Here is a 14,328-nt window from a genome sequence, read left to right on the forward strand (position 1 = left end):
ATGTCAGGGTATTTTTGGCTCCTCTGAAATCACTTGTTTCTGATTTCATCAAAATCAGTGCTATTTCTTCCAAAAACCACCTTGAAACACAAACTGAAATACTTTCTTCCCATTGGTTCTTCTTTTTAAAGAAAAGTTTCTCTGTTGGCTTTGTTGATGATGATGCCCAATGACCTGTAATTATAATTTTGCATTTAATGATGAAATATTATTTATGGTGGAATTTTTTTCTCTCTGTCTCCTTAACCTTCTCTGATTATTTATACTGAGAAAAAATTTAATTTAATAATGTATTTCCTCTCATTAAAAGGATTGCTAGGTGTCGTGTGCTCACTGAAGCAGGCCTTTCTCTCAAAGGGAAGAATAAATAGATACATGACTTTTCCAACAAAACTTAACTTTAAGTCTCTGTTTCAAAATGGAACCGGGAGGCTGACTTAAATCTTGCAGAGCTTCTCCCCCTTTCTCTCGAGCAGTGACATTCCCAGATCATTCTCCACGCTGTTTTCTTACTCTATTGTCTGTTCTCTTCCTCCTGCCATCCTGGAAGGCCGGGAAGTGGAACCCTGTACATGTAAGTTCCTCGTCCTCTCTCTTCCTTCTGGGGTGACACTTGCCTGCTAGAGGGTTGCTCAGTGGCTTGGATTCAGGCATTTTCTTCTGTCTAACCTGTTGACACTCCTGGGGCCTTTGTGGCAGTTGTCGATTCCCTGATCTGCAGAAGATACCAGGGAGCGTTTTATCTTCCCCCTTTGTGTAAGCATATAAATCTCACTGATCCAACAGGAAGGGAATCGTTTTGGTTTTGTTTTGTTTTTTTCCTATTGGTACCTTAGCCAATGTGTTGGCTAAGACAGAAACAGATCAGTGTGAAGTGAGAGAAACTAAACTAGTTGATCCATACAGTGCAGAAAGGAGACCTGGGCTACAAATGTTGTCCTGGTCTCAGAAAACAGAGTAGCACCGAACCCTTTGTCCTCAGTGAGGTCCACAAAATCAGCCCCTTCCACAGGAGACATCTGAACAACTTGTGATCTATGAAGCCGATCCTCAGAATCGCCACCTGCATAAATTCTAAGTATTTAGACAAATTTGACAAATTAATTTCTTAGGAGATAAAGTTCATTTTTCCCTATGACTTATTCTTCTAAATAAACCCATGTTCTTTTTTTTTTTAATATTTCAAGACAGGGTCTCTCCGTATAGCCCTGGCTATCCTGGACCTAAATCTGTAGACCAGGCCAGCCTCAAATTCACCTGTCTGCCTCCTGTGTGTTCAGGTCAAAGGCGTGCACCACCATGTGCAGCCTTAACTCATGTTTCTTTTGAAATGTTTCTTCTCCTCATTTGGACACAAATTAAATCAGCATGCATGGTCCTGGGAGAATGATAATAAGTAAAGATGGAGGGCACAGTAGATTGGATTATTTTTGTATTTATGGCATTCTCATTTCCATCAGACCCGTCATCTTGCCTCTAACTGTTACTCCATCATCTTTACGAAGGAACTATCACTAATTACATCCCCCAGCCTTGGCTTCAGGGTTTCTTCTCTGCCACTGATGCTCAAACCTTACACAGCAAGGTTACTTGTATCCATGGGCTCTCCCTTGGGTTATTTTGTGGCATTCTAAATTGCCCTTTTTCTTTGACAGTATCATAATGGTGGGTTTTTCCAAATGTAATTTAAAATAATCTTACTAGGCATACAAATTAATAACTCTGCATCTGGAGTCCCATCCTACCACATTAATTTGGAACTAATAGACTTATAAATTTAACAATGCCTCTTTACATAATACTTCTTTATGACTCATGCCTTTTAAGTAGAAATACTCTTATCCCCCAGTCAGTTGTTGCCTCCGTATCTCAGTGTGTTGTTGTTCTGTTTTGTTTTTGAGCAACACTCTCAATATGAGTTGAGTGACCTCAGAGGGCTTTGGGGCGAGGCTCACCTGTGTGTGATACTTGGCACAATGCTGGTTAGATTGGAACAGTAGTTTTCAGTTTTTACTGTCTCCCTTCCCTGCACACCTACAAATGGTTATGTCCTCACTCCCTAATGGCTTCACAGTAGTAGATTCCACAGCTCTCTAGTTGATGTGTTAGTCACGCAGAGAAGATCTGACTTGAGAAGCCCTCAGTACTCGAGAAATACCATTCAGAAACTGAGACGGTCTCTCAGTCCAGCCCCTAGAGGATCACTGAAGACAAGACTTCCCTGGACATCCAACTGAATGATTAGTCAGATGAAGCTGAGCGTGGGGTGCGTATCTGTACTCGCAGGACTCGGGAACCACGGCAGGATCTCTGCAAGTCTGGGCTACACAGGGAGACCTGGCATCAAAATAAAAATTGACTAATTAGGTAACCAGTGCACTTACCTAAAGATCTTAAGGCCCTCTAGGTTAAAATGCTGGCTATAATTTACTGTAACCTAGAAAAGGATTCAAATCATTTCAGTTTTAAAATCAATAAAGTATTTACTTGCCACACCGTAGGGTTTTTTCACACTTCGTGTTAACAAGCAGATGTATTGTCCTAATGTGTCATTTTCCAGTTCACATTACTCAGTGAAACTGAGTGGAAGATTGAAGAAATTGGCACATAATAAAAATAATTTTTTCGACGATCTGTCCAGTAGATTTCTTTCTGGCAAATGCTGAAAGCTATCTCATCTAGAGGATCGTCAGAATGTCTCCTGGTGCCATGTGTTATTCTATCATATCTAAAACAAAATTTCGATGTAATTTTAGCAAAAAAGAAAAGTGAATTAAATATAGAATGAATAAATAGTGAATGGATTGCAACCCCAAATAGCAGTGGTGTGAGCTAGCGTGTGAATCCTAGCATGGTCATTGAGAGCTAACCTTGAATAACTAACAGTAAGAATGTGGTCATTGGTGAATAAATTGACTGGTTTGTGTCCAATTCCTAAAGGGCCACCGTCAGGGTATAGATACCACCATCACTATGGGGAAGGGTAGGATCGTCGTCTAGACATTCTCCCTGATGGAGGAGCCCTTCAGAGTCCATGATGCTCAAACTCAGTTACATTCTTCAGAACCTACTTTGTCATACACATTACATTCCTGCAGTGAAGGGGCCTTGCTGCCATAACAGTGTTCTTGTCCAGTTTGTTTTCTGTAACATGTGAGTAAGCTCATCTTCATGTGAGGGTTGCATGTGCTGGTCCTAGGAAGCTGGTGACATGCCCATTCCTGTATTCTGCAGGTGTCCAAGGACGACCGGAGCGACATTGAATCTAGCTCAGATGATGAGGACTCGGAGCCTCCAGGGAAGAAACCACACTCTTCGACAACCACCAACGGAACCAGCGGTACCAACGGGTACCTCCTCACTGGCCCTTGCTCCATGGATGATTAATTACCCAAAACTATAAGTTCTGAACAAAGGGAACTGTTTGTTCCTGGAAGTATTTAATAAGTCGCAAATGCAGTTCCTTTCATGATATCTCATCACCAGAGACAAAAGTTAGGATTCTCAGAGCATTCTGAATAGTGTACTGCCATGTGTCCTGTCTGTGAATGAAGAAATCCCATTCTTTCTGTGTAGGCATGCTGTACGTAACTGACACAAGGGAACGGTATTTGCATTTGTCTTAGGATATTATTTATTTTTTTATTTGTTTGTAAATCTGTGGACAGAGGAGGATCCCCTCGCTCCTTTTATTCTCTGGGCTCATGATTGACAGTAAAGATGTCCCATCTGTGTCCCTTTACCACGCTGTAGTCCATGAGCATCAACTTTACTTTACCCCTTAGAGCAAGTAAAATCCCATGCGAGATCCTCACACAGTTCCCAGTAGGTTGGCTTTCTTTCTGTTCTGCACCCATTTTAAAATTGCCCATGTAGTTGGTGACCGTTGTCCCACGTGAGTCTAAACAGGATGAACCGGGTGTTTTAGTTGCCACTCTTTGTGATCAGTTAGCAGTTCCAATAAAAGAGGGTGGCTATTGGGGGACTTTTGAATTTTTACAGGAAACTGCCTTGGAATAGAGTTTGTCTCTTGTACACAAGCATGAGATTTCCTTTCTGTGGTTGGTGGTTGGGGGTTGACCATGTTGGTAACAAAGTTATTTTTGCCCTCCAGTGAAGTCAGTGTTCTGATTATGAAACAATGCCACTTGCTTAAGTTCCCAGATACGAAGGGACCCACAAATTATCTTCTGGGGCTCTCATAAAGATAGCCACTGACTTCAACTTGCCATAACTTCTACTGTATTAGCCCAGCCTTCTGTCCTAACATATAAAAAGGAAGTCAAGAATATTCTGAGGCAAAAAAAGAAAAAGGTTGGCAAAGACTTCCTTCCCTGCAAAGCACTTTATTGCAACCAGCTTTCAAGAGAAAAGCCCTATCTAGTATTAGACTTTGTATTTTGCTGAGCAAAGTAAATCAAATGGGAGAACGACTATTAACCCTTTGCCTTCCTCCTCAAATGCATCCCACAATGACTTTCTTGTTGCTAGAAGCATCCACCCCACAAGACAAGTCCATTCTATTTACTGCTCTGATGACTTGTGGGGGCTCATGAATTTCTTTTCAAGTGGAGCCATTTCCAGAGAAGCAGTAAAAATTCTACTGGAGAATGGCAGGGACAGCTGTGGGGGAAATTACCAAAGAGTAAGTCATGAGCCTCCCACCCCCACCCACCCTCTGCAGCCAGTGTCACTTCTGTGCAGCTACAAAAACCACACAGATGAGCCAGGGATTTTTATCCCATCTCATCTTCAGGAAAAAGGGAACTGAATGGAATTAAAGCACTCATGAGTCAAACATCCCCTAAAACAACACTCCAAACCAGTCAGGGCACTGACTATCCAATAGTAAAACATTGCAGTGCGTGACAGTCCTGCTCAGAGCCACCCATACTCCGTTTTGTTCTTAAATCATTATACCTGTACTCTGAAGCCTATGAGTTAGTAGTTAAGAGAAGACTCCCAAAGAGCTCTTGCTGCAATGTTAAATCTTTCTCCACCTAATTACAAAACAGTATTTCCTGGTATGGTCCAGACAATAATTTTAAAAGCTTGGAAACATGTCTACTTGCTGCTGTAGAAGACAGTGCAACTGACTCTGTGCTTTGAGCCTTGCTGATTTATTAACCACAACAGTTATGCGTCTAAGGAGCGAAACTTGAAAGTATTTGAGTTTGTGAGGCCAATGATGAGACCCCAGCGGTATTGTTAGTAGTCAGAGCATTTGCTCAAATGCAGATGGATGAAAAACAATAGTAGCAGTGTCAAGACAGTGAAACTTTGTCATCAGCTAAGCTAAGGAGCCTGCCCATCTCCAGTTAATATCTGGGCACATCCTCCCAGGGGTGAGATGGTGTTGACAACCACTGTGTACTTGTATTTGAACCATGTGACACTCTTTAGCACAGAAGAATTTTAAGATCAATCTGTAAGTTCAGAAAAGGTATATAAAATAAAGTAAGTTGATTCTGTCCGTATCAAAGGCAGATCTAAACCATCTTTTCCACAGAAGTCACTGTGGAAGACAAGGGGCACAATTTCTGACCGACGCCATTAGCTTGGCTTGGTCTTCAACGTGTCTATTGATTTTTGTTTCATTTTACCTTTTAGAGGAAATAACTCTGTTTGGCAATTGAAATGGAGTTTGTAGGCTTTTTCTAGAATAGAATATTAATATCTCTGTCTAATGTTCTCCCAAAATGAATGGATAAGACTGAGAACAGACACTGTCTGAGGAATCTTGTCCACATATACCAGGCCATTGCTCTCAGAAGTCTGACTTGTAAATCCAGCTTTAGGTTAGTTCTGAGTGGTGTTCTCGTTAATTAGCTTAGCTTGTGGTGATGTCTCCTCCTTCCTGGTTGCATAAGATTTCCCAGGGTACCAAAGTGTGTGTAGAAAGGACTCTAGAAAAAGTAACTTTCATAGCTTGCCTAGATTTAGTGGGGGGGAACAGTAGGAAATCAGGTAGAATTTGGCCTTGAGTCAATAAATGATATAGCCAAGTATGATTTACGTGTGCATATGTATGTTTCTTCAAAAACTGGCAAAACTAAATTATTACTGATTCATCATCATCATCATCATCATCATCATCATCATCATCATCATCATCCATATTCCTGTCCTTAAAAGAAATACACTCAGCCATGTTCTATACAAATTGCCCTTCTTAGTTTGGCTTCGTACCAGCTGAGAGTAGCTTTCAGCCTTCCACTCACAGAGCTCCCTGAGATAGAACCCAGGTCCTAGAACATCTGCTGCCACACATAAGACACGCCCAGCTCTCTCTCACAGATCCTATCCTGTGGATGTTGAGAGCAGAGGAGCAGCTACAAGAATCAGTATTGTGGGTCATTCCAGTGTTTATTGTAAAATGCAAGTGAGTGCCATTTAACCCCATGATACTAATGTCTGCTGAACGACCAGACAGGGCATATCCCAGATTATCATTAGCGTGTGCCGTTGGCATCTAACACAGATGAACAAGGCAGCAATGGCAGGGGCCGAGGAAGACCAGATCACATCTTTAGTCCATACAGTTGGTGAGTCTCAAACTGTTGTCTGAGTCACATACTTGGCAACAGTACTGAATGCTACCATGGTCCCAAAAGAGGGTGACATAGCCAAGGCAAAGAGGCAACATTGTCTGCGTGTATGCAAGTATACTCGTTGATGTTCACAGAGTGACAAAGATGTGTCCCTGTTGTATGAGACATGCCTATACTTGACAAGAGTTTGAGTTTAAGCAAGCTTAATGCCTTCCCTCAGTTTAGATAAAAAGGTCTGAATCTTCCACCTTGCTTTTAAATCTAGTTGTTGTTTGGGCTAAGGAAAAACGAGACTTCATTATTAAAAAGGACATTGGAGTTCACCTGTGTCTTGGCTGGCAAACTCTTCTGAGAGAATATGAGAACCCTCGGTTGTCTCCAACCCAGTCATCAGTTTGTATTACTAATCATTTGGGGGTGAATTAATGCCAAATCTGCCTGGATATTTGAATGTTTTCCTTAATTTGAAGAACAGTATACAGAATTACCCCAAAGGTATGGATGAGGGCCATTTATCAGTATGGGAGATGATGTCATTATACCCAAAGAGGCCTCAATGCCTTTGGAAATAAGAAGTTAAGTGTTGGCACTTTATGTAGTGTTTGTGGTATTAAGGCTCCTACTTGCTCACTTTTCTTGTCTTTGGCTTACTTCTGCCTAGTCAATAAGTCATCATAGCCCTGCAATGTTTCTAACACCCAAATGAGAGAAAACATCAAACAAGACCAGAGTCAGCCTGAGGGGAAAGTGATCACATGGTTCTTTTGTAGCAGGGAAGAAATGCAGAGGGCTCTAACTACTGCAGTTGCCTTCGAGTATGTTGTTCCTGTCAGGAACGATAGTAAAAGTTCTTAAAGTGAAACAAGACATTTTCCTTAAATGTGTTCTTTTCAGGATCAGCTTTTCTTCCAGAGATGAAATTGTGGTGTTCTCCAAATGCTGTAGACTAATTAGCAATATTCTGCCAATCACATTTTAGTTCCATGAACAAATGGGCTAAAGGCGGGCCCTGTAGCTTGCCTATGTGTACGTAGCACCCACCCCTAGGGGGCGCCAAGCAGATGTGAGGGAGCACTAACCAAAGTTCTTGAGATTCCTGTCACCAGTACTCAAAGGCAGCCACTTCTCATGAAGAAAATCAGATTGAAGAACACAAGTCACACCATAAGTAATGAGATTTGTAGACACCCAAATGAGAAGATTCACCTCCCGCGGGCTTTCGTGACTTGGTTTAACCCAAAGCCTTTGACAGGAATGCATTGGCAGATGGGTGCACTGAGAGGCCACCTACACTGAGAAATTGAAAAGTCTGGGCAGGGGTGACGTATGGCATCCGCATAGAACCAGGCACTCTGGGGATTGCTGGGAAGTGATGAGAGGGCTCTGTTAGCCTGGAGCTGGTCTCCTTTATCTCATTCCCTCACAGACCGTTAGGCTTCTGGGACTCTGGTAAAAGAAAGCCACATGCTAGCGTTCTTTCTGCTGTCAGTTTACTAATGACTGTTGGATCGGCTCTTCCCTCCCCTTCTCTCTGTCTGGTCCCATTTTCAGGGGGCAGGGGTGGCCGTGCCCATGTACACCTGTTTCCTTAACACAGGTCCACGAATGCCTGGCTTTCTGTATTGTATGCTGTCTGGGAACCGTGGTGCAGCATCAGTCATCATAGTTTCTGTGCTCAGTGAAAGAATTCGGTTTCACTCATTTTTATCCTCTTTCCCCACCATAAATGTCAGAAACTCTGTTAAACTGTCCTTAATGTGAAGCTTTTGTGTTTTTTTGGGTTTTCTGTTTTGTTTTGTTTTTTTTTCTTTTTTTCTTTTTTTTTTTTTTTTTAGCGTTAGCTACAGAGCTCTGGAATGGTTACATTATGATTCTGGAACGGTTACATTATGATTCTGGAACGTTTGCTCGCAGCTTAATTAACATAAATGTGGAGCACACTCCAGTTGGATTCCCGTGTGACACAGTTCTCATTACTCCTGTGCCCAAGTCCTCGTCATTACCTTCATGGCCTTGAGATGTCATAGAAAAGGATGGCGGTTCATTTGGGGATTTGTTTCTCTTTTCCAGCTTTCAGTGGGGACTAGGATAAGTGACAAAACCTCATTTGTTTTCTAAAGACAGTTCAGTGCGTGAGCATCTGTCAGAAGTGGAATGGTGTACCATTAGCCAATTAGAATTACTCCGTGTACTGTTGCTGTGTTTTGCTGATTTTTATATGGGGATATAATTACTTGTTCTTGATCTTTGGAAGTAATTGTTGTTATGAGGATCATTTTACTTTGGAAACACTTTGATAATAAAGTTAAGCATTAAGGGTACAGCATGAGAGTCCTTTATTGTAAGCACCGACCCCTTGAGCTGGGAATATATCCAGCATTTCTGGTGGGACTGTGTCAGAGCCCGGCCATCCAGTCATTTCTTCTGACTCTCCAAGTCATTGTGACCACTGAGAACTACTGTTATGTCATCTTGTGATGTGCTGAAATGTCTCTTTGAAATATAGGGTGCAGAATCTCCAGTGTTCAATCTCATGTAACACTCCGTTCTGGAAACACGATATCTAGAGAGAGCAACCTACATAGATTGAATGACGCTGATTTTTCCCAAATTGTGAAGGAGACATAGATAACTAATCCCCAAAGCACAGTGGGAAACTGCCCATGTCTGCGAGTGTGCCTCAGAACAGCTTGGCTGGCATCATCGTCTTGGGGTCTGGGCGCTGTATCACTGGGCCTTTTTCCTTTTCTGCGTTTGCTGAGAGATTCTGCCTTACTCAGGGCTGCCCGCCCCATGTGTGCTTAAGTCATGTAGGATCTCAGAAGGCATCAAATAGCACCAGAGTGCACCTAGACACCACCACAATTATAGTTGTAAAACCCACTTTAAAAAAAAAAAGTCTTAGCAATTTTGAGGTCATCTTGAACAGTAATGTGTTCAGTCAGTAACTCTAGTGAAGTCATCAGAATTTCTCTGAAACACAGAAACATTAAACTATAAGAAAAACACATTCCAGTTCTAAAGAGACTGATCCGATGTTAAGAACATGTCTCCCAGTAGTCAAAATGCAACTTGGGTTTGCCCAGACCCCTTCTTGCTAAGATAATCACATCCAACCTGGGCATGTTTCTGCCCCCTGATTCTCTTTCTACCAGTCTTGCCCTTGCTTCAACCAAAAGAGTGGCAGCCGTGGCAGCAACACTCCATGAGGTCAAGAAGACAAAGCAGAGGGACCAGAACCTACTAGGATACTGATGGCCCCCTCAGCACCAGTCATTGGGCTGTTAGAGTCATCTGCAGTTTTCATTATCCCCAAAGACTAACACATGAAAAAAACAGGAGTTAGAGTTTGGATATGAAATGCCCCTCTCAGGTTTATGTGTTAGAAGCTTGGTTCCTATGTGGTGGTGCCATCTTGGTGGGTAGGACATAAGGAGTGGATCTAGATCTCAGAGCACACATTTCAAAGTCACACCTAGTCGCAGTCCCCTCCTTTTGTTGCTTTCTTCTTGACATAAAGTCAAGGTGTTCCTACCACCATGATGCTCTGCCCAGGTTCATGGAGCCAATCAGAGACTGGAACCCCCTGAGACCGTGAGCCAAAATAACTTCTTCCTTTCAAGTGCTTATGCCCAGTATGTTTCTCACATTGATGCCTGAATGCTTTTCACAGATTATGTCGTTCCTCAAGCATTGAAATTTTACAATTCCATTAAGTTCCTGTAGGTGAAAGCCAGAAATCACTGTCAGGTGATTAGTTGAAGAACCAAGGGAAAGACTTATTAGAGGTGCAGCTGGATCATCAGATCAAATCAATGTAGATAAGACACCTTATCTACCAAGTATGGAAAAGACATTTTCTCCCCTGTGCTGGTAACAGATGCCAGTGATGGGGAAATATGTAGAGGAAAGGCCTTGCTGTGAGGGCTGTAAACCTGGTTGGTGAGCAAGTGTCCTTGCGTCTCTGCTTTTCACTGGCTGGATTCCACCAGAAAGTCACCATGGGGGCTCAGCAGAGGCACCCTGAAGGGCTAAGCACCTCGTTGCACCCAGCAAAGCAGAAGCCCTGGGGCAGCACCACACCAGGACTTCTGAGGCCTCAGCTAGGAATGTATGTCACATCATTCTGTACCAAAAGAAGATGTACCCAGTTAGGAGAGAGTGGTAAGTCATTAGCCGTCTATTAGGGAGCAAGAACAGAAAGGATAGAGGGCAACGCATGTTGACTCCACTCCATCTAGACGTCAGGTGTTCTGTGGGATCCAGCTCTGCTCACTCATGTAGGGGGCAGCTAAAAGGGGGAAGCTAAAAGGCTTCCAGGTGATTCAAGATGGGAGCTAAAGGGGTGTCTAGAAGCCAGCTAAGAGGAACTATTTAAAGAGCACACAGAAAACCAGAGTTGATGAAGAGCGTCATGAAAATGCAAAAGGAAGTTCTAAGCTCCAACACCCATGACCAAGGTTTTCTTAATAAAAAAAAAAAAAATGGGGACTGGCCATTAGAGGACTTGAGAGGCTAATGCTCAGGTTCCTGGCTGTATCCTACAGCCATTCAAAAATACAGGATGCCTGGGATTGCTACTGAGAATGGAGATGGAATTATTAAGATAGACAGTTCCCTTTCAGGGAACTTACAGTCTAGGGAGGACAAGAGCTGATGATGCAACAAGAAGCTATGCATAAAATGTCAGCAGGAGCGTGTAGATTAAAGCAGCAGGGTTGTCACTGTACATGTCGGCTTGCCCAGAATAGTGACAATGCCAAGAACTAGCAGTGATGGTAACAGTGCTCACATTCAGAAACAGCGGGGTGCAGGATGCTGCAGCCACTTCGGAAGACAGCTGATGGCTTATTAGGAAATGAGCGTGTACTGGCTGGGCGGTGTAGCGCACACCTTTAATCCCAGCACTCAGGAGGCACAGGCAGGCACCTTGCTGAGTTTTTGAGGACAGCCTGGTCTACAGAGTAAGTTCCAGAATAGCCAGCGAAAAGTCTGTCTTGAAAAACAACAGTAACAACAACAGCATGTTCTCCAGAACAATCTAGGGGTCGTTGTCCTCGGAGTTGACCCCAAGGGATGAAAACACGGGCACATAAAATCTTGTACACGGACATTCATAGCAGTTTTATCCACAACTTCTCAATCTCAGAAACAACCTGAATGCCCTTTCGTGGGTGAATGGACAGGTAAATTCTGCTATGTCCCAAAGATTATTGAAAAATTATTCAGTGCTAAAAAGAAATGAGCTATTTCTAGCCATCTGTGAAAGGCTATGGAAGTAACTTAACTCCATATTACTAGATGAAAATAGCCGGTCCGAAAAGGTTAAACCCTGCATCATCCCAAAGTAGCTGACATCCTGGGGGAAAGGCAAGACGGGAGATAAAGGGGCTTTTGCAGCTGATGGCTGCTGGGGTGAGGGGGGATGTCAAGTTTTCTTCCAATGTGGCCCCTAATTGACCGGCTGTACTCCAGTAGATGGCCCTGCACTCATGCTCCTTTCTGGCAACATTAAGTGGATTCAGTGGTTTTGAAAAGAATACAATGAAATTAGGAGGGAATGGTGGTGGCAGGGGTGGTGGCGGCAAGGATATGGGAGGAGTTGGAGGGGGAGGAATGAAGGATGAATTTGATCAAAACATTCTCACACTTCACACACACACACACACACACTTAGAAGATATTGGGACACAGACACGCAGACACAAAGGAAGACCCGGTTAAAATGACACTTAAAGGACATGAGAGGCTTCAGAAGAAATCAAGCACTGTGACACCGCGATCTTGGAGTTCAAGGCTCCAGGTTGTGAGGGTAAATCTCTGCACTTGATCTTAGCCGAAAGTCACAGAAGGAATGACAAAACACGTCTCCGCAGAGAAGTCAACCTGCAGAGTCTTTGTTATTTGGTTACAAAAGCCCTTTGCTTTTCTTTATTTTAATAGGCTTTTTCTTCTATTCAATGGGCTATATTTTAGAAACTGGCCTTGGCTCACAGAAAAATGAGGCAGAAGGTACAAAAATATCCTTACATACATACTCCTTGGCCTATTCACACACTGCCTCCCTTGTTACAGACCCTCCACACTTCCTGTACAATTGCTAGCCCTAACATCCCAAGTCCATCATTGGTTTAGGAGTTTAGTGTTGTGCATTCGATGACTTTGGAGACAGGCATGACATGTGTCCAACATTACAGAGATGTACTGAGGATTTCACCGTCCTAAGAAGCTTCAGTGCTCTGCATGGCTGCTGCTCCCTTGACTTTTCATTGTTAGAGGATTTCAACATGCCTGGTGGTGTCCTGTTCTATCCCTCTCTTTGACAGAGTCTCTCACTGAACCTGGAGCTAGGCTGGTGTGGCCAATGCCAGTGGTCCTGTTGCCTCTGCCCCCACACAGTGCCATGGTTACAGGTAAGCACATCACCACACCCAGCTTCCTACACGGGTGCTGGGCACAGGTGCCTACTCTTTCTCAACAATTGCTCTTACTCAATTAGCCCTCTCCCTAGACCTTAGTCTCCTCTTACAAGGACACCATTCCTACTTGACTGCTGTTCAACTATTTCACCTTATTTATCTCAATCACCTCTTTAAATGCCATATGTCCCGATGGTATCATATTCTGAGGGCCATAATATAAATTGAGGGGTGTGTGTGTGTGATACATTTAGGCCATAATGCAAGACCTTTTCTCACAGTTCAGAGAAGAAAAGTTATAAAGAAACCAGATGATTCCATAGTGACTTCCTGGACTTCAGGCTAAATAGCCAAAGACATTTCACAGGCAAGAGATTGGCACTAAGATCCCAATGACGACAACAGCTGGGACTGACCCTTAGGCGGGAGATAAAAGCCTGAGCTTCAATACCTCTAAGGTAGGGATGTGCTGGTGTGCTTAAGGAATGGTAGGCAGGCCACCATAGGTGGAAGAAAATGCAGAGATGAGAGAGGGGAGAGAGATCACATTGGGCGCATCCCGTAAGAAGGTGGATCAAGTTAATAGTAGGAAACCTTTAAGGATGTGAGGAACAGCACAGTTTGGTTGGCCATCGTCTTTAAGAAGAGAACATGGGCTAAATGGTGTCCATCGTAGCCATGATCAGAAAAGCCCTCAAAACCTCAGGTAGCCGTGGTAATGCATCTACAAACAAATGGTGGACGCCGGTGATGACTCGGGGTGATGAGCAAGCACATTGGCAGAAATAAAGAGACAGCATTCAAAGATCCAAAAAAAAAAAGCAAGTCTTGGTGGAGAATGATAGGCGGAAGATCTGGCTTTCAGAACGCCGAGACCTGGAGCAGGAAAACACTACAGATCCCTTTAAGACTGACGGTTTAGAAGCTATGAGAGGTTGGCAATTGGGCAGAGGAGGGAAGCAGACTTCCAGAGTGCGGGTGGTTCTCTTTCATTATTGTTCTTAGCACCTCTCTCTGTGTGCTGTTCAGAGGCACCTAGTGGACTGTGAATTGATGGATGAGAGCAATTTCCAACGAGCCTCTCTGGACAAAGTGAAGCAGCTGAAGAGGACAATGCTCTCTGTTTGGGGGTCCCCTAGCAGCTGGCTGCATGCAAATGAACCTGCTTTGGTCAGCATCACACAGAGGGGGATAAAGGGGCAATAAATCACTCAGGCAGTCGATAGGGATTTTTTTTTTCACTGTGTGTCAGGCATTAGGTACCACTAGTTGTACACTACCTCCACTAACCCATCCTAACAGATCGAGCCTGGTTATTGACACTAGCTGGGTTCCATAAAGTTACCACCAGCACAAAC

General features: G+C 43.4%; 1 protein-coding gene and 1 long non-coding RNA gene across 3 annotated transcripts in view; one reads left to right on the plus strand and one right to left on the minus strand.

Moving 5' to 3' along the window:
* Positions 1–3,706, plus strand: part of Cers6 (ceramide synthase 6) — a 231,728-nt gene extending 228,022 nt beyond the window's left edge. The window contains exons 10-11 of one of the 2 annotated variants that reach the window (XM_032903424.1): positions 551–574; positions 3,235–3,706. In XM_032903424.1, coding sequence (XP_032759315.1) covers positions 551–574; positions 3,235–3,387 — 177 coding nt within the window. In that variant the 3' untranslated portion in view covers positions 3,388–3,706. The remainder of the gene's footprint in view (positions 1–550; positions 575–3,234) is intronic. The other variant, XM_032903425.1, reaches the window with a different exon arrangement.
* LOC116901477 lies at positions 27–712 on the minus strand. Its single transcript, XR_004388000.1, has 2 exons — positions 514–712; positions 27–174 (listed from the first exon to the last, which is right to left on the minus strand). It is a non-coding gene; the product is annotated as an uncharacterized LOC116901477 (long non-coding RNA).
* Positions 3,707–14,328: the final 10,622 nt, after the last annotated feature.

Source organism: Rattus rattus, chromosome 5 (assembly GCF_011064425.1).
Source record: "Rattus rattus isolate New Zealand chromosome 5, Rrattus_CSIRO_v1, whole genome shotgun sequence".
In the NCBI taxonomy this organism is placed as follows: Eukaryota; Metazoa; Chordata; class Mammalia; order Rodentia; family Muridae; genus Rattus; species Rattus rattus.